The following is a 27,977-nucleotide window of genomic DNA, read 5'->3' as shown; positions in this document are numbered from 1 at the left end:
CTTATTAGTTCCGGGCCCTGTCGGCCAGCGTTTATTTATCAGGTCACGTAGAAGATGTGCGTACTATGCATCAATTTCGGAATTGCATCCATGAATGATCCACGGGCCAGGATCTCCCTGATATCAAGTCCTCATAGGGAATTGCAGTCCCTGAGCCCGATGTCATGTACGCCTCATGGCTGCCTGGCACATGTGGCGATTTACTTGAGATCGAGAGGCTGTACACCGCGCTTGGTCCTGTGCTTGCTTGTGGTTTCTATCTCCAAATTTGCTCCTAGGGGCCAAGCTCCCGGCTACCTGCTGATGGCTGAAGCCATTTGTAATTTTCATCTAAGCTTTCATCTAAGCAGGTAGGAACAAAAACTCTCTTTAGAGGCTGTTTTCCATAGAATGAAATAGCTCAGTGCCCGTTGCCTGTTAAATAAGCTCAAAGTTCTGTCATCTAAGAGAAGCAGCGACTTACCGTTGTAAACGTGGTCGCAAGGACGGGACTGAAGGAGGATTCACTGGGAGGGAAAAGGTCCAGAACTGGGAAAGAAGAGTGAGTCACATAATAAAAGCAAATCAGAAACGAAGGAAAAAAAAGGGGCTGAACAAACGGCCGAGTTTATCGTAAAATAACAGGCAGGCTCTTTGGCTTGTCCGCTGAACAGAACAAAGCATAGGCAACAGATGATATCAGTAAAATATCCGTGATTGTGTCATTAGGTAAACATATCTGAGGTATAACATGCGAATAGTTTGAGTAAGAGCAAAATAATGCTAATTTAATTATTTATGAGGACGTTAAAAATCATCCGATGTATGACAGAAAATTGTTCAAGGTTTAGACGGTTTGCATTTCCCTTTCTGATGCAGTTTCATAAGGAATAATCATTTGGAAAGAGTGGGTGCATGGTCAAATGCTCCTTCCTGCTTTGGTACATCTACGGTAATGTTCGGCTTGGTTTCTTCGGTGCTTCCTGAAGTCCTACCCTCCTCGCCACGCTGGCCTCTTTCAAGCTGAAATTTCATCGTATTGGTTGTGAGAAATATCTCATGCAAAATGATTTTATGCTAGTGATATATATCTGTAGCCATAATTATTTAAGCATTTGATTAGAATTTATTCACACGAAACCTAAAAAAGGAGTCTTCTAACCTATGCCTCTATAAAAGCCATAAAACCGTTGTATATCATAGGTCTAAAATAGGCTAGGCTAGGCTAGGGATCCTTATCAAATGACCAAAATATCATTAATTTTCTTCTATCAAAAAACAACCTTGGGTGTAACTATATATAGCGGGTAGTTATCTATCACTGAAAGTTATCCAACAACTAAACCATATGAGACACATGGAAACGTGTCCAACATTCGGGCCTCTCGTGCCCTCTTATTACTCTACTTGTTTGGGCTTTTCCTTTGTTCCGAAGCAATAATCTGGTCATTTTTCCTTCCTTAGGAAAAGGGAACCGATGATCTAATGACGTTAACAAAAAAAAAAGAAAAAGGCGTGGTTGCTTGTTATCCTCGCAACATGAACCGTACCCAAGTTACTCGCAAGTTTCCAGTTGGAAAGTAATCCTTCTTGTTTATGAGCTATCTTGTACACGAAGTTACTGATTCGGTTCATGAATACAACCAGAATGCTTCTAGAAGATTTTAATATGGGTACCGATCTCTACCGCAGACTTGCTCTTGAAGCGAAGTTGGTCAATTTATTGCCGTCTATTCCCTTGGTTAAGCCTCCTACTTTGACCATGAGAATTGCGCTACGATTTAGCTGTGCACGAGATGCCGAACGTGAATCTTACCTTCTGATATGTATTCCTCCATGATGCAATAGATCTAGACTCAGGTACTTTCTTTTCGGTTGATGCCATCCACCAAGGGAATGGAGGCGAACACATGTTGCATTGCGACCTTCATTCGAAATAGGCATCTTATAATCTAATGTATAAAAAAATATAAAATATATAAATAAATCTACCTCATTTAATTAACTTAAGTTTTTAGGATAAGTAGTGATTTCAACATGGTATTAGAGCAGAAGTTACTCTTTAACTTCATTATTAGAAATTTCACATGTTGGACTCACTCATTGAAGAAAAGTCTGGTCCATGTATAAGAAGAAGTGTAAGAAAATATAAAATATATAAATAAATCTATCTCATCATATTAGCTTAAGTCTTGGGGATAAGTGGTGATTTCAACATAATGTCATTATAACTTCTTTAACTGGTTAATTGATTTATAGTATGAGATACAATATGTCTCAAATAAGACCAGCCTAAGGGCCAGGCAATTGGTGTGGTTCAAGCATTTGCATCCTAATGGACTCTCAAATTGTTCCGTTTGAACTGTGCCTAACTACATTGGATGTCTCCGAATCTATCCGCATTGCTGATCTCTTGGAGTAGTACAAAATGCAACTAAGAAAACAGAGTTGAATCCGTAGTGCGTGACCAAACAGCCAAGGCCACATGTTTGGAAGGAACTTGGCTCCGTTGAGTCGTGGTAGTGGCAGCGTGCAAGCCACGGACCGGACTCAACTAATCTACTATTGCTATTACTTGTTCAATTTCAAACATATATAATAATTATCACAAATCATGTGAACTACCGACACCTCTTACGCTTCCTACGTGGGGCTTCAGATTAGTCTCCAAAGACGACCGTCTGTGATGAGTACATTGGGACGTAATGATGCAGGGAACAAAGGAAATGGAGTTCATTGGTGGTGGTTTAAAGTCAATAATTCTCCACGTCAAGGATGGGCCATGTTTATATTTTATTTGTTTGCTCTTGCCTTTATTTGGTCAGGCCCACCACCCAACTGATGCATTTAGTGTGCACTAACTAAAACCCATGATTAACGCACTGAGATGTTTAATCCTTTGTTTTTTGTGATTTTATCTGGAAGCAGGCTTTGCTAGTATAAAGATATAAGTCTTTGCAATCTAAATGCTTTGCGAGGTGCACATGTGCTAATCCTTTTATCAATCTAGGGGTCATCTCATCACCATGTGGCGTCTTGATTAGGGTTGCGAACGTTGCTTTTGATCAGCTCAGGCTCGATCAGCTCATTTCTTGGTCGAGTTGAGCTCAAATGAGACAGACAAGCTTGACTTGGCTTAGACTAAAGCTCCTCAAAGTTTAACCGAGGCAAGCTCAAGCAAGTTTTGTTGAGCTCGGCTCGAGCTCGATCAACTTGTTTATAAAATGAGCGGACCTTTGATCTTGAGGGTGTTTGGGGTGCATTTCAATATGCAGAAATTTATTGTTTCTCTAATTAGCTAGCATAGCCAACTCACATCTTTTTTGATTATCAGTTGTTTGAATCAAGTAAGTTCACCAGATTCAGCAGACAGAGATGAGAAAAAAAGAAAGCCAACTTATCGAAATTGAACATATATAGTGATGCATGATATGGTTATAGATTAAGAATTTGATGGATAGATGACCTTAATTTGTAGAGCATTCATGTAAAAGAGGTTGGTGGTTTCTCCTCAATTGAGTTAGTAAAGATATTGTTGCTATCCAACAAGAAATGAACCCAAATACTAGGTGTCGCAAGAAGTAGCTTCAAGATAACTACTTGGCCATTCATATTTACAAATCACCAACCATAGCTCATCCATACATGAAAAGATGCACAAATGAGTAGATGATGAGACCCATATATGGTAAGCACTTAAAGAAATGGAAGGAACATGAAAGAAATGGATGGGTGATTTCCTCTCAACTCAGTTAACAAGGATATTCTTGCTAGCCAACCAAAACCAAAATTTTATAAATTTCTGTAATAAGTAGCTTCCAGACAAAGCTCAATTTCTCCATCACTTATATTATAATTACCCACCATAGTCCATCAATACATGAGCGATGGGTAAGTAGCTTATGAGACCCACCTAAACGGGTAGCGGACAGTTGACGAAATTGAAGGAACCATGAATTGGAGAACATCTGAAATAATGCCCCCATATCATCTTTGAATGAACAAGACCTCCCTCGAGCAATTGTAGTAAAAAGTGAGGTTTCTTCTTGATGGGGGGCAAAATGAATCGTTCAGCCCACAACTAAAAGGCCGCCCCGTTCTGGCCCAATAAACGCCAACACAGTCTGGCCGAATCCTCAGTCCGGCCTGGAACCAGTTCGGCTTTAGATATTCGCTAACTCCTCTGACCGAATTCGGGGTGTCCCCAATATTCGCCGACCCGCTCCGACTAGGCTCGGGTCGCCTACTTCAGTAGTACGCCTCGACCCTCGAGCTCAGGATGCTCCACCGAGTACACTTCAGAACTTGGGAAGCCGAGCTACTCTCAGCACCTGTCAAGCGAACTCGTCAAATGCATGATGTGACCTCTCAACGGGCTTGGCCTTGCCAATGATTGGATCCATGTGCGCGCATACGCCCATCTACGTGGCCGTACATTACAACACCACCGTGCCACATCTCCATAGTCGGCCTTCGACAGTCAAAGGACGACACCATGACTACTTCGGTCATACCCTGCCGTGACTATCAACATACTATCGTTCTCAAGAATGGACAGTACTACACGCCACCAACCAGCCTAAGCTGCGCGCCATTCGACTCAAAGCCACGCCCCTTTATGATGAGGGCTGACAGCGCCTCTGCCACCTAGGTCTCTCCACCGGGACTATAAATAGCTCGGTCATGTAATTTTTAAGGGACTTTTGGCTGGACTAAATTTACCCCACTCTAACTTGATCGTTGGAGGACCCTCACCGAAAACACCGGTGAGGCTTTGTGCAGGTCCACGGCCGTCGCGTAGAAGGTGGCTCCCGTCTTCTCCTTCCAACCACCGGCAGCTCCTTCGACTCCACCTGCATGGTCATCCTCGGGCCAAATTTGAACCACAACACTTCCAACCACCTCGGATAAATGAGAGTGGGGAAAGATCATAATGGAAAACTATTATGAAATACCCAACAACCTAATAATCTAATTAAGTTGCCAGAAAAAGTATGGTTTTGGTGCTCTACAAGGAGGAAACTTAATTTTTCTTCCTTCATATCCACCATACATGGTGGATTTTGTGATTTAGAAAGATGCCCTATACATTTCTAGTGGATCGCACAACTTAAAATGCTACTTCCAAAGCTCAAAATGCAATCCTTAATTCTCTATGAAAATAAATAGAAATTTTTTATTTTGCAAATTTATAGTTATACTACTAAGGACTCGTTTTTGGTTGTGGGAAGAATTTTTTCGAATATTTTCTCTAAAAAGCTGACCCTGAGTATATGATGCATAGGAAATTGATTTTTGCATGTTTAGTTGACCGTAGAAAAATACACATTTCAGAATAGTTTATGCTTGGTTGAGCATTTACTTTTCTAAAAGTTTTAAGAGTACTTTTGAAAAAAAAATATCCTAATTTCTAGATGGTGGAAATTTGATTTTTCTATATTTCATATAAATTCTTCTTTTTTATAAAATATAAAAATTTTATTCCTATTAAAAATTATTTTTTAATTTTTTAAAAAATAACTAAATGTAAAATATTTTTTCATATTTTTGCCTACTGTATTTTTTTTCCTCCTCTGGCATCCCCTGCCTACTGCCTAAGGTAACACCTCAAAGTTAATTAGAATTTTTTGACTTTGTTAGGTGCATCCATACTCGTCAAGTATGATCTACCCATTTTAGCAATAAAAAAAAAAGAAGAAGAAGAAGCAGCCGCCAATTGGAAGACAAAAATTATCCATTTTAATTCAAAAATTTCATCTTTGACTTTAACCGTCCCAGGTCAATTAACTGCTTGTAGAACATAAATAGTATGTGAGGTTACAATTCTGTAATTTATAGCAGGATCATGGACCGTCCATTAAGTATACCCCAATTGAACCCCTATTGATTAGGGGTGGCAAAATATGATTCGACCCGCCAACCCGACTCGTGTTCGACCCGCCATAAATAGGTTCGAATTTAGCCTAAACAGGTTCGGGTCATAAACAGATTGACCTGTTTAAGCTGTTTATTAATTGGGTCGGATACAGGTTTTAGTTATTGGACCCGTTTAACTCATTTAACCTATAAATATTAAATAATTTTTTAATCCGTATCCCTTACAAATCAAGGCCACAGTGTTTTCGGAAAATAGTTTTCCCCTTCCGGCCTTTCGATTTCCTAATCCATTTCCGGTATCCGGAATCCATCGCTCTCGTCGTCACCGCTCGAAGCCTCGAATCCAGTCTCTGTTCATCATCACCTGCAAATCCGGTATCCCGATCGGCACTCTCGTCGTCGTCGCTCGAATCTATCCGGATTTCTTCTCTTCCTCGTCGGTGAGATAGGATTTGGAGAATCCGGAAAATATAGGGTTTTTTTGGCATGAGATTGGATGGATGAAGGATGCCGGAGCTCCGTAGCGGAGTGCGGAAGGGGCCAGCGCAGTCGAACCCAATAGTCCAGGCCGAGAGGCCAACCGCCGCCAGGAGGAGGAGGGCTCAGCAGTGGCGGCTCGGTGCGGCGCTGCAACGGTGGTACAGCGGCGGTCGTGGCAGATCTCGAGGCGGTGGTTCGACCGCTGAAGCTTCGGCAGCGACGCGGCAAGGCGGAGGCTGCGGGCGGTGCGGGGTGGCAGCTCGGGCGCAACCGTGGCGAGGGAGGCCGATCGGGGAAGAAATGAGCAGGATTTTTTTTCTCCTTTACGACTTTACCCTCCCGCCTCTCTCTCTCTCTCCCCCCCCCCTTTCCCCTCCCATCCCCCTAGCTCCCACCCTTTCTTTTTCTCAAATAGGTTGGGTCAGGTGACCTGTTTATTAAACAGGTTGGGTTCGGGTTATAATTCTTGACCTGTTTAATAAACAGGTTGGATTCAGATTTATAATTTTCTGACCTGACTTGTATCTGGCCCGACCTGTTTATGCTTGACCCGACCCGATTGCCACCCCTACTATTGATATTTGCACCAGCCGTACATACCCCGCAAAAGATCTCAAGATGGCCAACAAGCTCACTTCCAGTCCAAGCCTCATCCCATCCACAACATCTCATGCATTGCTAATAAATCTCACCACTTGATCGCCTCCAGGTATAGAGATGGAAGGAGGTGGAGCACCCGCTTCTGTATGACAATGCTAGGCACGTCCTTCGGAAGGCGAACCAAGCGGTTGATTGGGTCGCCTTCTTCGCTGCTCAACATTCCGGAGAGTTTCTATAGAGTATGGACTTAACACTCCTCAGTTTTTTTTTTTTTTTTGTATTTTTTTGATAGTGATGTAGCTGGCTGTAGGAGAGCAGTTTGAGCAGCCGACCCATTAAAAAAAAAAATCTCACCAATTGCATTTATATGCTCCTCTCTCTCTCTTTATTTGTTTTTCCCATCCTCTTTTCGCTCGCACACTGAGGCCGATGCCACCAAGTGGTTGATTGGATCGTTTCCTTCGCTGCTCAACATTTCGGAGAGTTTTTATGGACTTAGCACTTTTCGATTTTTTTTTACTTTTTGTAGTCTTTTTGATGGTAATGTAGCTTGCTGAGCTTATATAAGGGTAGTTTGAGAAGCCGACCTATTAAAAAAAAAAAAAAATTCTCACCAATTGCATTTATACGCTCCTCTCTCTCTCTCTCTCTATTTGTTTTTCCCGTCCTCTTTTCGCTCGCACACTGAGGCCGATGCGAGCCACGGCCAAACAGAAGCGAGAAACTCTCCTCCCACCCCCCACCCTCTTTGGACTCATTGGTTAAAGGGGAAGCAGGGAGGTGCATAAGAGACAGAGAGAACCCCATCTCTATCTCTCTACCGCCAGCAAAATAAAGCTATGAGCAGTGAGAATCATGTGATCTAACATCCCCCCTCCTCCCCTTTTCAAAAGCGGCAACCCCCACCCCCACCCCTTCCTCTTTACTCCTCTCTCTCTTTATCTCATTCCTTTTCACTTTCTCCTCGCCTCCCCATCCTTCTCTTCCTCCTTTACTTCTTGGGTTTTAAGCAAAGATGTCTTCCAGCGCTTCCCGGTTCATCAAATGCGTGACCGTTGGCGACGGCGCCGTCGGGAAGACCTGCATGCTTATCTGCTACACCAGCAACAAATTCCCGACTGTAATCTTCTCTCTCCGGTTTTTTTTTTTCTTTTTTCTCTCTTCTTAGAAAGAAGAAATCTTTTCTTGGTTTTGATTCCTCTTAAAAAGTTTTTCTTTTTTGGGATTTCTCTCACTTGTTTGGATTCTGTTCTTGATCTTTTGTAGGACTACATTCCCACGGTGTTTGATAACTTCAGCGCCAATGTTGTCGTTGATGGAACCACCGTGAATTTAGGGCTCTGGGACACTGCCGGTAAAGATATTCTTTTGTTGTTCGGTTGTGTCGAGCAGAAATGCGGAACTGGGCACACCTGTTCTCGCATAGCAGTTCCTTTTTTTGCGCGAATGTCGGATTTATTTGACGAGATTTATTGAAACTTTGACAGGGCAAGAGGATTACAATAGATTGAGGCCTCTGAGCTACCGAGGGGCGGACGTCTTTGTGCTGGCTTTCTCTCTGGTGAGCCGAGCAAGCTATGAAAATGTTCTGAAGAAGGTGCGCATAAGATCCTGGATTTGCGCTGGTGGTTTTGTGTTTCCTTTTATCTCAAGTTTGGGCAAATTAATGACGTTATCGTTGATGATTTTTAGTGGATCCCTGAGCTTCAGCATTATGCGCCTGGAGTCCCTGTGGTGTTGGCCGGCACCAAATTGGGTAAAGTGAAATGGCAAAATAAGCACGCATGCGTGTGCTTTGCTGCGGTCAATTGATAGTTTTCTGTGTCTTTCCAGTTGTTATTCAGTGTTGATTCCCGTACTAATTTAATGTCTTTCAACTGAGCCGGCTACCAGAAAGAATATTTATTGTTCCGCATTAACTGATGCAGTCCATATTATCCTTTTCATATGATGGGTTCATCTGAACTCCTTTGGCCTGGAATTACATCTATATGTATTAGGAGGATACTAAATTGCTAATGAAAGAAAACAAATTGCCAGTACTGATTTCTCCAGCTGTCATAATTAAAAATCTTTATTTTAGTCTCAATCCCTGTTCTGTTTAATAAAAAATCAACAGTATATACTAGAACTCTTTCTGCTGTGTGGTGATTGCTCGGTACTATGCTGTTAGCATTCATTTAGAACTTTCTGAGAAGCTGAGCTCCCAATTCCATAAGGACATTATGTGTAGGTTAAAAAACAAAAGTAATATGGGGTGAAAGAACAGAAGATCCTTTCAGAATTAGGTTTTACAGTTTGCTTGTTTGAAATAAAAGACTGAGCCTTGCCATTTCGGCGGGATTATAGATTCAGGATTCTATGAATTGTCAGAATTATCGTTGTGGTTGATATTTTATATGCTTATTTGGATTTTTCTTACTTCCTCTTCTCCTTATTCTTCTATTAAAGCAATACCTAGGATTTGGAACCTGGCCCTCCTAAAGGGCAAGCCCATAGGGTTAGGACTGAAAATAGGTTGGATATTATCTAACCGTATCCATTTCCGGTTCGGATTGGATTGGCTTGGCAACTTTTGAATCAGGATACATGTTCATGAATTTTTACGGATATGGTCCAGATTTTGAAGCTTGAAGGACTGAATTAGTGTTCTTGGAATAAGTTGCCAACTGCTTAGGTATTGAGGCGGCATTCATTTTTGCTCTATACTGATGTTTTATTTTATTTCTTCAAAACTTGTTCACATCATGAAGACAACATTTTTCATATTCCGTTTATCAATTCTTTTTATAAAAATCAATACTTTTCACTATGATAAAACATGATATAGGTTTTTCCTTTGTGATATTTTCAGAACTTTATTGATTAAAATATTCAAAAATATCAATAAATATAACATATTGTTAAATCTAGCATAATTTTTTATAAGTTCTCTACAAAATAAATAATTTTGATTATTTATACTTATATTTTTATTTTAAAAAAATAGTTTTTATGTATTTTTAAAATATAGAGGCAATTGGATCAAGGATCCATACCCTTGGCCAGGTAGGTCTCCATGCGGGTTTAACATTCACTAGTCTTGGCTATGTAGCTTTTGTTTACGCCCTATTTTTCGTCGTTCTACAAGGCTAACTGGGTGTCTACGACGGAACCATATGTTTTGATCATTTTTCTTTTTTTGAAAAAAACATGGAGATTCTTTTTAGGCTTTAAAATTTGTTTCATGTTGTTGCTTTTTTTCCTCTTTTTTTTTGAAATTTTCTAGTTCTTGGGATTGGATGCATTTCTTGCATTTGATTAAATCTGTGTAAGTAGTTAGCCTTATTCTTGCATTTGGACATATTCTCTCATGCAAAAAAACTTGGTTTTGTTTCGTATGGCTTTCATTTTTCTTATTTTTAGAAATAAAAATAGAAATTTTATTTCTAAATTTTTTCAAGTATAAATATGCTGGTATAGTTAATTATTTTAAAAGTATAAATATGGTGATAGTGTCCGAGGCGGTGATAGCGGTGGCAGAAAAAAGGAGGCTATAATGGTAGTGGTGGTGGCAGGGGGGTTGCTAATGATGTCGCCAAGGCGACAATGGTGGTGAGAGCATTGACAATGTAGTGGTGGTGGCGATGATAGTGGTAGTGGTGTTGTTGAGGCTATGGTGGTAGTGACAAACGGTAAGGCGAAAGTGGTGGGGGTGGCAGCAACAATGGTGGTGGTGGGACGATAGTGGTGGCGGTGAAGCTAATGGTGCCGACGACAATGGTGGTGGTGGAAAAGATGGCGTGGCAGTGGTTGCGATGGTGGCGGTGACCATGGTGATTAAAGATAGAAGTTTCTTATTTTTGAAAGTAGTAAAAGTAAGAATTTCTTACTTTTATTTTTTTGTAAACAATGAAAATGACTTTAGAAATAGAAACAACAGCACCAAATATATTTTTTTGCCTTGATTTCTATGATTTTGTTTTTGAAAATAAAAAATAAGAAATAAAAGTAATTCCCAATAGGTCCTTAATTTTATAATTTTAGAAATCCTTTAGTCGGCACATGGATGAAATGCATCTGATTGAATCGAACTCGTGTGCAATATGTATCCAATTCAATTGGACATGTATAGAACCTGGGTTGAGTTTGAAAAATTGCCTTCTTAGCTCGAAAAGTGTCCAGTTTGAACTTCCTTTTTAGCTTGAAATGTGATGACGGCGTAAATCTTTTTATCTTGGTGGTCCATAGTAACTATCCTCTCGTGAAAAATCATAACCGTTGTTTTAGTTAATTGTTCTTTGCTAGTTTCAAATAACTTTTGCTGTCTCCTGATTTCCTCAGGAAAAAGTTGAGATGGTGAAGTGAGAAGGTAAGATTTGATAGTATGAAGTTGCACCATCTCCAACACATATTATAAATGTAAATCCAAACTGACAAAAATCTCCCCAACTAATACATGGAACTAGTGAACTGAAGTATTGAATCATTACACAAAAGCATTTTGTGAAAAGCACTGTAGGCAACTCACTTCAATTAGTTTCTTGGAGATTAATCTGTTGTTGAATCAGACCTCTCATGCCTTCGTTGGTGTAGCATATCCATGTCAAGACTTTAATGGATGATATCTTTAAAATCAGCCACTATTAGTTTAACCATCTGGACCTGAAGAAACGGCTCTATAAATCTTGTGATGCATAGGAGTTGAACAAATTAAGCATAAAGCGATTGAAAAGTAATTGATGTGGCATAGTTTCAGAAACAAACTCGAGAGAAGGCCTTGATAAGGGGAGTTTCATACTTGTTTGTAACTGTTGAGAAAAATGCACAGAATGAGAATTCTTTCATAGATGTTGCTGTGAAATGAGAACCAGGACTTGTTACAAGAAAATTGGATTGGATATGCTAGTTGAAAAGGAAATAACATAAAGAATAACCAGAACCAATGCCAGAAAAATGGGAGATGGCTTATCATATCTATTCTATCTATATGCATGCCTACCCTGCATTCACATTGGATTTCTTTTTATATTATTTAATTAATTACAAAATACATTAATATTGTCTGCAGATCTTCGTGAAGATAAACATTATCTGTCAGACCATCCTGGCATGATACCTGTTACTACTGCTCAGGTATCTTATCTACTTCCTTGTGAAGCATGTGACTTAATTTTACCTAATTTTCTGTATCATAAGAATGTGAATAATTAGTATTGTAATGGTCATGGTTATTGATGTCAGGGAGAGGAACTCCGTAAGCAAATAGGTGCTGCATATTATATAGAGTGCAGCTCAAAAACTCAACAGGTGATACTGCATTATTTTCTTATAGCCTTAATCATATTATTCTTTCTTAAAAAAAAGGACCGATGTTACAAATTTTAGTAATTATAGAAATGTAGCTTAGAATACAACTGCAAATCTGGTTCAGTAATCGCATCCCATCAAATATGTTCTTATTCAATTGGGTAGTGTTAGATTTGTTTTCTTCAGGTTATAATCAGCACATCTTGTCAAAACTTAAGAACTTCTCAATTTGCAGAATGTCAAAGCAGTGTTTGATGCTGCCATCAAGGTAGTTATTCAGCCTCCACAAAAGCAGAAGGAAAAGAAGAAGAAAAAGTCACAGCGTGGATGTTCACTATTGTCAGTAACTATGTTCCTTACTCGTGAAAATGAATCATCTCAATCTTAAACTTTATTCATATTTGTTGTCTCACAATGTTATTGCATATGGCATCTAAATCAGATATGCATGGCCTGTAATTATGCAGATATTGTCTGTTGCATCTTCATGAGCAATAATTTTATTATAATCTCAGTTAAATTGCTAGTTTTGCTTATTGGGAGTTTCTAACTTTTTCACTGTGTTTCATCAAACTGCATCATGACCTTGTCAACATTGTTCTACAAAATACTACCTCTTGGTTTTCCAATATCACAATTAGGGGTGGCAAAATATGACCCGACCCGCCAACCCGACCCGTGTTCGACCCGCCATAAACAGGTTCGGGTTTGGCCTAAACAGGTTCGGGTCGTAAACAGGTTGACCCGATTAACCTGTTTATTAATTGGGTCGGATACAGGTTTTAGATATCTGACCCGTTTAACCCATATAACCTGTTTAATATATGGGCCTTATTGGGCCTGATTTTATCCTAAATAAAATAGATGGAGGCTAAGATCCAACGGCTGGGAGGGGAGGGGAGATGAGATCACCGGATGAAAACAGTGAGAAACCCTCTACAACCCTCGGGTTCTTTCCCTCTTTCCCACCTCCATCTCTCCCTCTCTTCCCCCGGCTGCCGAGCCGCCGAAGCCCGAAGGTCTTCCTCCGGCCGTCGCCCCTCCGTCGAAGACCGCAGCCGACCATTGCCTCACTCTGTCGTCGCCCCTCCGTCGAAGACCGCAGCCGGCCATTGCCTCTCCGGTCGTCGCCCCTTTTCGTGGGATTTCACCTTGGTCCCCTCAGATTCGGCGAACAAGCGAGCAGAGGAGATCGGTGAGGAGGGACTCGATGATGCCGAGGAGAAGCAGAAGATCCGGAGACGCCAGGCCTTCGATGATGCCGAGGAGGTCGATGAGGAGGGACTCGACGACGACTCGGGTCGGAGGAGGGGGCCAAGCCGCCAAAGGTCGGAGGATTTCATCGAGATCTGGGAGTCGTCGGAGGAGCGGAGGAGGGAGTGGTGGCCGCGGAGGGAGACGCGGGGGTCGACCGTCGACGGCACAAGGCTTGCCGCGGTTGGGTCGTGGGACCTTCCGACTTCCGAGGCGGGGCTTCTGAGAGGTGGGCGGCGGCCGCTACCGGCGGACGGAGGGGCAGGCGGATGAAGTGGGAAAGGGTTTTTGGGCTGGGCCGTTGGAAGAGTGAGGATTGAGGAAGGAGGTCTTGGACTCTTGGAGGAGACGGGTGAGGGAAGAACGGAGAGGGGAGGGGAGGGTGTTTAAACGGGTCACGGGTCACGGCCTCACGGGTGTTTAAACGGGTCAAAATTCAAAAAAGAACTATTTAAACAGACCTGTTTATTAAACAGGTTAAATGGGTCGGGCCGGATTACCTGTTTAATAAACAGGTCGGATTTGGGTTGTAATTTCTGACCTGTTTAGATTCAGGTTTATGATTTTTTGACCCGACCTGAATCTGACCTGACCCGTTTATGCCCGACCCGACCCGATTGCCACCCCTAATCACAATGTTTTCCCTTATGCTGACCTTAAATGTAAATAACTATTCTCTCTTTCTCTCATGGATTCTTGACTGAAAGAGAGTTTCTGCTTAAATATTTATTGTAGAATTGCCTGATAATTGATCTTCAAGTCAAGCTGTTTAGGGTAATCTGTGTGTTCTAAAAGCTCCGCGGCTTTCGTTTTCCCTGTAGTCATGTCATTTTAGATCTCTGTAGTGATATTGCAAATCTTCACCTGCCTGGGCAATCTCATGTTTAGAGGATGATCCATCCCAACAATGAGTAACCATGAGCAAGCGTGGCCTTCAACATAATGGATGGGGACTGTAGGATTGCCCTTTTTTTCGTTAATGTCCAGCATAAAGGGAAAAATCCCTTGGTAGAGAATCGGCCTATATAAAATGGAGGGAAAAGTTGGGGGAAGGTGGCACAAGGTGCTTCTAGCACCAGGCTGGTGTTTTACAAAGTGACGTATGAGAAGACAAACAAGCCTAAGTAGTTATTTAGAAAAATATCGAACTCCCTCGAAGATGATCTGCGAGTGGAAAGGGATTAGCGGCACCTCGCCCCGATGGGAAGTTTCTCATAGACATACTTTGGTGGATTTAATATGAAATAGCTTAAAGCAAAGTGGCAACTTAGTAATGAGTTTAAGCTCTTGCAAGTTAATGATTCTTATTTTATCTTCCAATTCCACATGAGAGGATAGAATAAGGTCCTTATGCGTGGGACCTTAGGGCTGTGCTGTTTAAGTTCTTCCCGTTGAATGCTCGTGACCAATGTCTATTCTAAGGAGGGAACTACCAAACAAGCCATGATCTAGATAAGACTTCCAGGGTCGCCTACAGGATATTGGGCATGGAGGCTTGTTCTTCAAATTGCCATGATTGTTGCAAGCGCTCCATTATGATTTGATACATGCACAAAAAGTAGATTGAAGAGTTTCTCTGCTTGTGCTTGGGTGCTGAATGATATTACCAAAGCCTTTGGTCCTTGGAATCATCGAAATTATGAAATCACAGGGGCTTTTGGCAACCTTTTGATATGAGATGTTATTTTCTGTTGCTCTAAGTGTGGGTCCTTATGGCTTGATATATGCAAAGAAAGTAGATCGAAAAATTTGCTTGTGGTTGTGTTTAGATTGATATTATCAAGCCTTCTATCGTTGGTAGGGTTGTCAAACGAGTGAGTTGTTCATAATGTAGCTTGTGTCTGGCTCGAAATTCAGCTTGACTTTTGCTTGATCAGTTAATTGATGACCCTAGCTAGAGATAGACTTAGCTTGCTCGAGCTTGACTTGATCAAACTCAAAGTATGAATATATTAAAAATATTATATTATTACATATTGTATTATTATGTGTTATATTATTATATATTATATTATTTCATTTTTATATAATTACATTATACTTATTCTTTTAAATTAATACGGTTCATGTAAATAAAATGCATTTTAAATTTAAGGTCAAAATTATCTGAAACAATTAGCTAAAAGTATGTGAATGAATGACTTGAAAAATCTCATGCTCTTATCAAATCCCTCAAATGAGCTTTTCTGAACTGCTCGAATTTGGCTTGAAATTTCCTAAGCTGGCTTGAACTTGGCTAGATTACAAATGGAGTTGGGCTTGAGCTAGGCCTAGGTTGCTCAAGCTCGGTACATTTATACCCTAGATCAGGGACCATCATCATTATGAAGGAGAGAAATTCTTGGCAACTTTTGATATATGAAAAATGTTGCTATATGTTGCTTTAAGTGTAGGAGATTTGGGCATAAGGTTTGAGGATTGTTGTTTTTAGCCATTGATGTCGAGAAAATTATAAATATAACCAATCTCTCTTCACTCAGATTGTAAGAAGAGTGATGAATCCATGGCTACACTGGACCTTTATGCAGGCCAAGGTCTTAAGTACCAGTTTCAGTACCCCTACAGGTACCCAACCAGTACAGGCCATATTGAGTGCTCCTATGGTACATCTCTTGGTGTTGTCATTCGACTCAAGGGGTGTACTAAGTATTGGTTCCCTATTAGTTTGGTATTATACATGCTGAATGGATCGGGATGGTTCAGTATTTAAATCCTAGGACCTCAAATCATCATTAAAAGAAATCTTAGAAAGATGTTGCAGAGGGGGCCTCTTCAAGTGTACGTGCTTTTGCTCCCACCCCTAACTTAGTCAACTTGATTACAGCTAATGGTTCGAGTCTCCCAACTCAACCAAGAGGCTTGAAGGAGTTAAAACAGGTTTGTAAAGCCTCTTGTACTAGAAGTAATTATAACAAACAAACTCGACTTCACAAGTTTAGTTCCACTCCAACTCAAATAAGGTCTTTTTATGCACTGATTCAAATGTGATGACCATGGAGCAATCCACACAACCCATGCAAGAATGCGTGCAAATCACCTAATCAGGCCAAGGATGGAAGTGATGCTAACTTACCAAAATCTAAGGGAAATCTGTTGTGATTCAAATTATCAAGATGAGCTATGCTAGCAAGACAGACAACTTTCCGAATCCAATGGGAACAAAATGGAGCTTATTCTGATGCAATCAAGGAATCAAAGAGAGTATTTGTTGCTCTTGTGCCCCAAAATGGTCATCAAAATTTGATGGTTAAAATAAGAGTAAGCCCATCAGTCGAGGTGTTTTAGCCATTAGTGGTGAAGATTTTATATTAAATAAGGAACTATATCCCGATATTACATGTAGATTTGCGTGGAATGGGTACTTATATGGATTTTTTTTTGGTAACACGCAGAAGTGCTATTAAACCTCATATTCATTATCCAGCTGTATGATCAACTTTTTTTTGTTAAAAGAGCCAATTGCGAACAATAACGTAAGGTGGATTGAATCATTCACCTGAAATCTACATTAGTTTCTATTTCAATATTTTCTTTGGGTGAGTCTTAAGTTGATACTTCTGAATCTAAGGCTAATCCAATTAATTGTCATTAACCTAGTTAATGAGGCTATTGCCCTTGACAAGGAACAAGTGCCATGCAAGTTAGATTAACAAAGAGGTGATGCCACTTTAGTTGTCCCAATTAAGAAGTGGACATGTCATGAACATGGTGTTTACTATTTATTTAGGGTCACTGGGGTTCCCGTCTTTTTCAAATGACCCTACACAAACCATCTTGCTCCGAGACCATAATCCCTTGGAATAATTAAAACTCATATTTGGCAACTTCGGTAAACTCTTGCATGGAGCAGGATTCACCATGTTATTTGGTGGTTATGGTGTGTGTGATGAGCCTTTCACCATGTTTGAATTAATGTGCAGACTATCTTGCTAGCAAAATAGGTAGAAATTTGGTTTTCTAACATTTTGCTGAACAATTTGTCTACACACCTCCAAAATCTTGTTTATAGGATGCGTCGGAATGTAGTTGCTTAAGAATGCAAAACCTTGACCTCTACCAGTCCCACCATTGAGTCTGGATCTTTTGAACCATGCCCAACCATGTGTTGACCCTTATGACCCAATTTGACCTCTAGCCTAATCCGTTTTGCAATTTAATTATTGACCAGCCTAAACTATCCTATCAAACTCAGTCTTTGAACTCTTAATGATTCATTACCAAGATGAATTTAAGCAATTCTAAAGTTTGAGTTTATGATTCTCATTCAAGGTCATGTCAACCATAAAAGTGACCTTCCATAGGCAAAAGAACACTGTTCTAACTTCTAAGTGAAAAATAATATAACTTTGAATTGAAACTACCCTAACAGAGCCAAATACTTGTAAAGTTTGAGATTATGATTTTCAAACCTATACTGTCTTGACCTAAATAAAACTCTACCCTCATGACTTGAGTTAGGTTGAAGCTCGGACCGATACCCAACTCATTTAAAGTTCAGATCAAAAAGTTTCACCATACTCAACCCAAAATGAAAAAATCCCTGGCTCATACACAGCCCAAATAGGGTCTGGTCAGGTCAGGTTGCGGGTTGGGTCAATTTTTTGCCACCCCAACTTTAGAGCGACTTAATAGGTTTGTTTATGAAAATTTGCGGCTGCATCTTTTATTGTTTTAAATTTGATATTTTGATTTGGAAACATAGTCATGGGGCATGGAGTCTCAAGTTTGTGTAACTCATAGTCAGGATAATCTCATGCTGCTTTTGCCTGATCTATCAAGTTCTGACAAAGGATACATCATTGGATGAAGGCTGGAAGAATTTAAGTCTTTACTATTGATTAGCTCCTCATCTACCTTCAACATTTTCTTTTTAACAATGGCATTGTGTTTGTTGTTATGACTTTTTTTTTTGAAAAAAAAAGTCTAACAGGTGGGCTTCTAGAACCAGAGGAACTTGTTTTCTAGTATAATGCGCATTGATTTATCAGTTGGTTGATTTAAATTCATTGTGCATGTTATGTGTTCTATATCCCAGAGAAAGGAGGATTTTAGTGTTCTTGAATTTATCTGTCATGTATAATTAATTTATACAACCCACTTTAAATTAAATTGAAAAAATGAAATTCTTAGATATTTTAGTTGCAAATCTGACCTAGAATTTCTTCTCTTTTTTTTTTCAAATCATATTTTCTTACAGGAGAGAGAAAAGATTTGGGGCGTCTTTTCTTTTTTGTTTCTTTTTGTGGTGTTTAGCAGAAGTAACATGTTGGTTTTAGCCTGCCTGGACCTATTAGTAAAGAAATATATCCTTGTGGAGTAACCCTTATCAATTTCCTGCCGCAACCGATGCCTGCAATGTCATACCGAATTGTCATCTCCACCTAGTTCATTACTACCTGAATATCGAACTCCTTTGGCCATAAGCACAAAGATCTGTCTGTGGGATATAGGCTTAATTTCATATTTTAACAAGCTATGGCCATGTAATTATGGCCCAAGCACTTCTGGGATCCCAAAACTTTACCAATAAATTTTAAACATCTTGTTCCCTGTAGGTCTCACCAATTTGAAGTTGTAGGCCTTACAAGTCAAAACACATAGGATACATGCCTTTTGACACTATAAACAAACATTTCCTTGATTTGTTGATTTAATTAGAACTTGACAGCAGTACTTGGAAAAGGTGAAGTGTTCTCATTTGCCCCCAAAATCATTCTTGACTTATCCAAACTTTTCTTTGGTTTCAACATCATAAACGGATTTTTTTGATGATTATTTTCTTTGATTACACTTTCTATACTAAGTTAACGAATACCCCATAGGTGTTTTGAGAGTTGTCGCCTGGGAAAATTGCTTCCTGAATCTCTTGTCCATCCAATGAATCCCTGAGGAAATCTAGATCCTTCCACAAGAAATATCTAGCTAAACCATGTTCCCTAAGGGAGCAAATCCCATAATTTATTTAAGAAATTCCATAGACATCAGTACATCATATAACTAAAGTTACTAAAGAAATCAATGTTGGACTAGGTGAGGTTTTTTGTGGCTTTGTGGAAGTTGATTAGAGAGTCCAATGCATGAAACTCAGGTCAGGAAGTTGCTTGGCTAGGAATGAATTCTATTTTTGACGTTAAATATATCGGCAGCCGTACCAATAAATTTCTTCACTTGAATTTTTCTCTTGGTTATAAAGAAAATGTATTTGCCATGGTGGATTGCATAAAGTCTAATTTGAATTTCTTAAAGATTGTGCTTCTTGTTTGTGTTAGATGATGCCCTTTTTTGGACCCTTGATAGAGCCCTATATGCAGCTCTTGTTTTGTAAGCATGTCTGGTAAGACAAAACCTCGAGAACTTGGAAGCATAATAAGGGTTATCCCTACTATTAATCAAGATATGTTTCAGGTTTCATCGAAGTGTTCTTTATCTGAAATGTGTTTCATGTTATGGCCATGCAGAATAGTTTACTGAGTTGCTTCCAGGATTCGATACTGATACTGGAATGACATCTAAAACACTCGGTATCTTGGAAAGAATTTGCATTTAAACAAATTTCTTGTTGCAACTGCAGGAATATACTTTGTGGGAGGAAACTTGTGTGCTTTAAATAAAGGCACTCCCAGTATCACATAGTTGGGTTTCCCTTACAGAAAATGGAAAGCTGACGTCTGGCCCAAGAGTGCATCAGGTTTGGGTTAATGGTGCTGTTGCTCTTGGATTCTGTAAAGTGTTTACCAGCTGTATCAGAAAGGAAATGAATCAGTTTCTTCATAGCGAAACAAGAAAATAAGTGTTCTTTTATGGACAGAGTATGTTTTTTCCTAGTGACATTTTCATTTAATGTCAGCTGTGTTTGAATCGGGAAGCTTAACCAGGGCCATTAAATGACGAGTCTGTTGTTTAGCAATCGTCCCATTGCAACTACAGTGTAAAGATAGTGCGAATTAACAAGAAGCCGCCTCTGCTGTGTCATGTGATGTACAAAACTGCTTTTCCCGTTTTCTGTTGCTGCCGCCTGATAGGGTGTCGTGGATCTTTTGCTCAGAGAACTAGATGTCTATGCTCAGTTTTGTGAATTTTAATTTTTCTTCGGAGCTTATTACTGTTGATGCACTGAGAAATAGAGGGGCTGATGCATCTCCTTTTGTGGTGGTGGTGGGTGTCTGCTGCATTAAGTTTCTTTAAGCAGCGCACAAAAACCTTAAATTGCTTTGTTTTGTGCATTTCTTATTTTTGCAGGACACATCTGTTAGTTTCAGGCACCTGCAACGGCTAAAGATATAGGATGGCAGTACTTCACTGTTCTTTTGGTAGCTAAGTGGAACTCACACCTTTCATGCTCGCAGTGTCAATAACTGTTACAGTGCTTTCAAGGGAAGCTAGTATGCATTCCTGCATAAACTAATTTGTTTTCTTATACGAACCTAGCTCATAAGCAAAGTCCGCATTCTTTGGGGAGAGTTTGAGGTCTCTTTATCTCCACCATATTGGATTGTCAGTTTGCAATTTGCATCTCCATCATCTGCACTAGAGAATTCATATGATAGCAGAATGGCTTGGGAGATTACAGTTTTCGCCATCTTTTTTTTTTTTGTGTGTGTTGGGGGGGGGGGGGGGGGGGGGGTGGGCAACAATCTGGCTTGGTTGATGTTGAGCGTACCATGATTGATAAGAATAGCAGTGGGTTCATTTCCATGCCTCAGTAATAAGAATTTATAATATGCTGTGCGACTTTGAAAATGTATTTGTTGCAGAGTATTAGAGATGTGTTAGGATAGTTCATCCATCAACATTCGCAAATTATCTAATGCCTTGTTAAGGCTGCTCAAATTATCAGTCCGTTTAGAGTAATCAGCTATCAAATAAGAATATTCATCATCTAGATCGAACACAATAATCATAATAGTCATAATTATCATAATAATAGTGGCCATTCATATGAGGATAATGATTGACATAGTAATAATGGGATATATGGTGCGCTTCATTTATTACAAGAGAAGGAAGATAATCATAATATAAAATAATTAGGATACTGAGATAATAATTGAGAGTACCAAGAAATGCTATAGGGTAGGTGGATCTTTTACTCAAGAGGGGGGCAAAATGGATCGTCCTGCCCATAGCTAAAAGGCCGCCCAGCTTCGGCCCAATAACGCCAACCGATTGAATCCTCACTTCGGCCCAGAGTCAGCTCGACTTCACACTCCGCTAAAAGCTCCACCAACTTTAGATATTCGCCAACTTCTCCGACCAAGTTCGGGGTGTCTCCAGTATTCGCCGACCCATCCCGACTTAGCTCGGGGCGCTCCACCGAGCACACCTCAGAACCCGAGAAGCCGAGCTTAGCACCCGTCAAGCCGACCTCGTTAAACTCATAATGCGACCTCTCAATGAGCTCGGCCTTGCCAACGATCGCACCCATGTGCGCGTCTACGTCTATCTACATAGTCGTACATTACAACACCACCATGCCACGTCTCCATAGCCGGCCTTCAACAGTCAAAGGACGACACCATGAGTACTCCGACCATACCTTGCTGTGACTGTCAACATACTACCGTTCTTAAGAACGGACAGTACTATACGCCACCAACCAGCCTAAGCTGTGTGCCATTCGGCTCAGAGCCACGCTCCATCATAATGAGGGCTGACAGCGCCTTTGCCACCTGGGCCTCTCCACCAGGACTATAAATAGCTCGATCAGGTAACTTCTAAGGGACTTTTGGCTGGACCAAATTTACCCTACTCTAACTTGATCGTCGGAGGGCCCTCACCGAAAACACCGGTGAGGCTTTGTGCAAGTCCACAGCTGTCGCGCAGGAGGTGGCTCTCGTCTTCTCCTTCCAACCACCGGCGGCTCCCTCGATTCCACCGACGTGGTCACCCTCGGGCTAAATTTGAACCACAACATTTCTGGCGCTAGAGAAAGGGTCTGAGCTGTGACCACAAGGATAATGAGCCAGGGAGCTCCAAACATGTCGAGCAGTCGGGAATTAGCGCCCGACTGCTCTCTCCAAAGTCCACCCCTACACCGCATGTGCCGGCAGACCAAACTTCTCAAATCCAGCTAGAACAGTTTTATTTGCTCGCCTAGCAAATCCAAACTCTGGTTGTGGTTATTCAAACCTTTTATCTGGCCGGAGCTTCATCAATCGTTGAACTCGATAGGAAAGTCGAGGAAGCGGGGCGACAAATCCAGATGCTTTGGGATCAGGTTGCAGAACTCCGTGAGGAGCGCTATCGATCGAGGAGCAGGTCCCCTCAGAAAACTGGAAGACATGTCTCCCACCGAAGTTTTGAGGAGTATACTCCTCTCACGTCCTCCCGGATCGAGATCCTCACAGAAATTGAGGGTTGCGTCTATCTCCAATTTCCTTCGAAGATGCAACTATCCAAGTTTCGGAAGCATTTGGGCAAATACTGCTGCTTTCATAGGGATCACGGCCACAACATGGAGGATTGTTACCAGCTCCATGATAAGATCGAAGTGATCGTCCGCCAAGGCCTCCTGAGCCGGTTCGTCGGTGGATCAACCGACAGAACAGAGCTCGATGGATAGACTTCAGGACAATCTGACGGACCCGACGACGGACGCCCCGGCGTGGGTATTATCAACGCCCCATCTATGCGCCTTATGCGTTAACTCCGCCTTGGCCCCATGGGGTCGAGAAGAAGCCACAGTTACCAGCCCGGGGCTGGTGACCCTAGATGTAAGTTACTGCCCCAAGAAAGGACCTTAGCCTTCTTCAGGTCAGGGCTTTCTTCCTCCGGACTGTAATTTAATGAAGTTATCCTCCAGAATTTTCCCAAGGCATCTCTGAAGTGCCCTAGGAAGCTCGGCGCATGCTGGATGCCCTAGGAGCACGAGTTATATCTGATAAATTTATAAAATCGCCCCTAGAGCTCGCTTCGGGGCGCCCTGCAGGACTTAGCGAGAGCTCGAGGGCCTCACAACTATAGGTTCTATTTATAAAGTCACCCCTGGAGCTTGCCTCAGGGTGCCCTGCAGGACTTAGCAAGAGCCCAAGGGCCTCGCAACTGCAGGTTTTATTTATAAAGTCACCCCTGGAGCTTGCCTCGGGGCATCCTGCAGGACTTAGCGAGAGCCCGAGGGCCTCACAACTGCAGGTTCTATTTATAAAGTCGCCCCTGGAGCTTGCCTCGGGGCCTCCTATAGGACCTAGCGAGAGCCCGAGAGCCTCGCAACTGCAGATTCTATTTATAAAGTCTCCCCTGGAGCTTGCCTCGGGGCGCCCTGCAGGATTTAGCGAGAGCCCGAGGGCCTCGCAACTGCAGGTTTTATTTACAAAGTCATCCCTTAAGCTTGGTTCGAGATGCCCTGCGGCGTCAATGGGGAGCTAAGAAAGTGCACCTCCGTCCGTAGGATTCTACAAGTACGCCTCTGATCTGAGTAGAGGGCATCTATAAAGTTATCCTTCAAGCTCGGCTCGGGATGCCTTGTGGCGTCAATGGAGAGCCAAGGAAGAGCACCCCCGTCTGCAGGATTCTACAAGTACGCCTCTGATATGAGTGGGAGGCATCTATAAAGTCATCCCTCGAGTTTGGCTCAGGATGCCCTGCGGCGTCAACGGGGAGCTAAGGAAGAGCACCCTCATTCGCAGAATTCCACAAGCATGCCTCCAATCTGAGTAGGAGGGCAATTGCGGGGTTTGTTAAAACCTCGCCACTCTCGAGCGGATTTTTAATCTCGGGTGGATGCTTATTCCCGAGCTTATTATTATTCCCGAGCTGACATTGTCCCTTAGATGAATCTCTAATCTCGAGTTGGCTTTGGCCCTCGAGTGGATTTCTATTCTCGGATAGATGCTTATCCCCGAGCTCGTTATTATTCTCGAGCTGGCATTGTCCCTCGGGTGGATTTCTAAGCTCGAGTTGGCTTTGGCCCTCGAGTGGATTTTTATTCTCGAGTGGATGCTTATCTCCAAGCTCGTTATTATTCTCGAGCTGGCATTGTCCCTTGGGTGGATTTCTAATCTCGTGTTGGCTTTGGCCCTTAGATTTTTAATCTTGGATGGATACTTATCCCCGAGCTTGTTTTCATTCCCGAGCTAGCATTGTCCCTCGGGTGGATTTTCAATCTCGAGTTGGCTTTGGCCCTCGAGTGGATGCTTATCCCCGAGCTCGTTATTATTTCCGAGCTGGCATGGTCCCTCGGGTGGATTTCTAATCTCGAGTTGGCTTTGGCCCTCGAGTGGATTTCTATTCTCGGGTATATGCTTATCCCCAAGCTCGTTATTATTTCCGAGCTAGCATTGTCCCTCGGATGGATTTTTAATCTCGAGTTGGCTTTGGCTCTCGAGTGGATTTTTAATCTCGGGTGGATACTTATCCCGGAGCTCGTTATTATTCCCGAGCTGGCATTGTCCCTCAGGTGGATTTTTAATCTTGAGTTGGCTTTGGCCCTTGAGTGGATTTTTAATCTCGGATGGATGTTTATCCCCGAACTCATTATTATTTTCGAGCTAGCATTGTCTCTCGGGTGGATTTCTAATCTCGAGTTGGCTTTGGCCCTCGAGTGGATTTTCTACTCTCGGGTGGATGCTTATCCTCGAGCTCACCTGTATTCTCGAGTTGGCATTGGCCCTCGAGCGGACTTCTATCCTTAAGTTAATCTCCAGTTAGTTTCTTCCTCCTCCGATTTTGCTCACTTGGGCAAGGCATAAAGCAACCCGCACTATCAAATAAAGAGCTATGAGCCCGTTCCATATGAGGATTTCTAATCTCGTGCCCGAAGACTTCAGCGAGTGCCAAACGCGACTCCTGTTCTATGAGATGGGCCCGAACCTAAGTTACGTCGTTTGGATCTCGATATCTGAGCATGAAGCGGGACAAACTCAAGTACTTGGTCCAGGACAAAATATATTGAAAGAAAAATGAATTTCATTGATAATGAAGGCCGAAGGCTGAATACAAGGGTGCCCGACCTTAAGGTCGGGATAGCTACAAAGGGCCCAAATGGCCAACTTTACAAAAATAAAAACAAAAATCAATCAACGTGGACGACTTCCACATTGGTGTCAGTTGTGGCCTCCGTCCCGATTGCAACCTCGGAAGCGCCGTCTCCTCCAGCTTCAGAAGCGGCCTTAGCTCCAATTAAGGCATCAGGAATGGCTATTGATCCCATCCCATCGGCAGCTTCGAGGGCGATCTCCGGCCTGGCCTCGGCATTGGCTTCTATAGCGTCCCCGTCCGCCTCGGCAGCTCCATCCAGGTTTGGCTCAAGGCTGCTAAGATCAACTCCAGGGCAGAACTGCTGAACTTGGAGGCGACAATCGTCGAAGCCTTGCACCATGGCAGCAGCGGCCCCTTCCGCCAGTTCGGCGAGGTACTCCTCCGATTGATAGAACTTCTCGACGGCCTCATGGGCGAACGACTCCACTAAGCTCTCGAGCTACCCAATTTTTAGCTCCCGTTCTTCTGCCTCGGCCCGAAGGCTAACTAGAGTGGCTTCGAGCTCGGAGATGTGGCTTGCAGAAGAGGAGCGAGCCCAAGAATGCTCGGCCTCCATTTCTTGGATCTGGGCAAACTTGTCCTTTATTAAGGCTTCGGAAGCCTGCACTTTCTTCTTGGTCTTCCGAAGCCGCTGTGCAGCAGTAGCAGCCTTCTCCTCGGCCTCACACCGCTGCTGCTCAACGGCCGCCGCCCGAATTTTGACCTCCCGCTGCCGTTGCACGGCAGTTGCCACTCGGGCTTCGGCCTCTTGTTCTTGGAGCTCGGCATGCTCCATCCTTGGCCTGAGCGCCCTTAGCTCCTCCCGGTCGGCGAGCATGCTGGACATTAACACGTCGACCACGTGAAGACACTGGCACAAAAAAATAAAGTGTCAACAAAAATCGAGCATTCACAAAGAAAATAAATAAGGAATGGAAGAATGGCATCACTCACCTGCACGCTCGCCGAGTATACATGATGGACAAGATCACTAAGGTCCTCCTCAATCAGTGCGCAGTCGCATGGGAGCATGATGCTGCGCACGAGCCTGCGAGCAACATCTTCAGATTCGAGGGCCAAATCGCCCTCAGGTGCACGACGTTGGTGTCGCAATTGTTCCCCGTCGGACTCAAGAAACATTAGCTCGACTCTTGCCAAGGCCGGAACCTCAAAAAGGTCGCAGCCTCGGTGCGCGACGAGACCGTAAGGGGGACTGAAGTCCCGGGCCTACTCCCTAGCTCGGGATTTGGCCCGGATAGCTGGGTTATTGCTGCGACCTTCGGGACTTGATCGGCAAGTGCGACCGCCGCTCAATCGGAAAGATCCCTCCCAGCCATCGCCTGGGGCACCTCGGCCTCTTCTGCAAGTTCCTGATTGGGTCCGACCAGAGCAGGGGCGGCAACCTCAAGCTCTCCTTGCTCGGTCTCGAGGTCTGGGTCAACTCTTGCCTTCTTCGACCTCCCCTCAGGCCGGACCCCTTCAGGGGCGGCCCTCTTCTTCCTGTACACGGCCATCAACGTCTTGGTATTGAAAATCATCCCTGCAATGTCTGAAGACAAAAGGTCTTATCAGAATTTCAACATAAGAAGAAAGAAGGAAAAGCTAAATTACGCTTACCCTCGGAACGAGCTGGGCTCATGCCAAGATTCACTAAGGCCTTCTCGCTGAGCAGGTCAGGGAGTTGAGGAGTTTCTTTCAGTCCGAGCAAACTATCTAAGGTCTTCTGCTCGGACTGCGACAACTGCGGGAGCTTATTGTTCGCCGAAGCCAGTGAAAAGCTCCAGGCCGGATTAAATCCCCACGACCGCTCGGAGGAGATAAAGAAAAAATTATCTTTCCATCCATGGATGGAAGTGGGCATGCCCCCAAATAGCTTGGGGCCTTCTCGAGGAGAGAAGTACCGCCACCTTTTATCCACAGGGTTGCTTTTTAATATAAAGCAACTCCTGAAGACATTCACTAAGGGGGTGTTGCCCAGAGATGGTCACCCAAGAGGGGGGTGAATTGGGTGTTTTAAAACTCTTCGGCTAATTAAAATTAAAACACACAAATATATGAAATAAGGTAATGATAGTGGGATGAGAAGACACAATCACAAACACACGGTTTTATAGTGGTTCGGAGCTTCCACCGCTCCTACATCCACTCCCCAAAGCGCCTTTGGGTATTTCCACTATAATCCAAGATTACAGTACGGTAGTTTTGCGAGTTTACTACCCAACTCGTTGTTTTACACCGGGCTCACAACAAACCCTAAACCCCCAATTTCTCTTAGGCTTGGGACGCCTTTCCCTTGTTCCAAGTCCCTTAACTTGAACAAGCACTACAATCAAAGAGTTTACAAAAGAGAATAAAAGCTCTAAAAAGCAAATATATCAATTATGAACAATTTAACCCGGAAGAATCTTTTTGCCGTTGGAAGCGTGGGAGATGTTGATTCTTCCGATGTGGAGTGCGTAGGATCGAGTGTGAGCTTTGAATCCCGAGCGCACGAGAGCGGTTGAGCTTGAAATCACAAGAGAACCTTGAATGCACTTGATTTC

General features: G+C 42.5%; 1 protein-coding gene across 1 annotated transcript; it reads left to right on the top strand.

Moving 5' to 3' along the window:
• Positions 1-7,592: 7,592 nt before the first annotated feature.
• LOC148714762 (rac-like GTP-binding protein 3) lies at positions 7,593-20,578 on the top strand. Its single transcript, XM_088716114.1, has 8 exons — positions 7,593-8,056; positions 8,203-8,290; positions 8,424-8,533; positions 8,629-8,692; positions 11,987-12,051; positions 12,160-12,225; positions 12,461-12,564; positions 20,051-20,578. Exons 1-8 carry the CDS (start codon positions 7,952-7,954, stop codon positions 20,088-20,090), a joined length of 642 nt encoding a protein of 213 aa, XP_088572240.1. The 5' UTR covers positions 7,593-7,951; the 3' UTR covers positions 20,091-20,578.
• Positions 20,579-27,977: the final 7,399 nt, after the last annotated feature.

Source organism: Phoenix dactylifera, chromosome 2 (genome assembly GCF_051530095.1).
Source record: "Phoenix dactylifera cultivar Ajwa chromosome 2, Ajwa_hap1_PhDact_Kaust_v1.1, whole genome shotgun sequence".
NCBI classification, from domain to species: domain Eukaryota; kingdom Viridiplantae; phylum Streptophyta; class Magnoliopsida; order Arecales; family Arecaceae; genus Phoenix; species Phoenix dactylifera.
The sequence above is the reverse complement of the archived record's forward strand: the minus strand, read 5'-3'. Positions and strand labels throughout refer to the sequence as shown.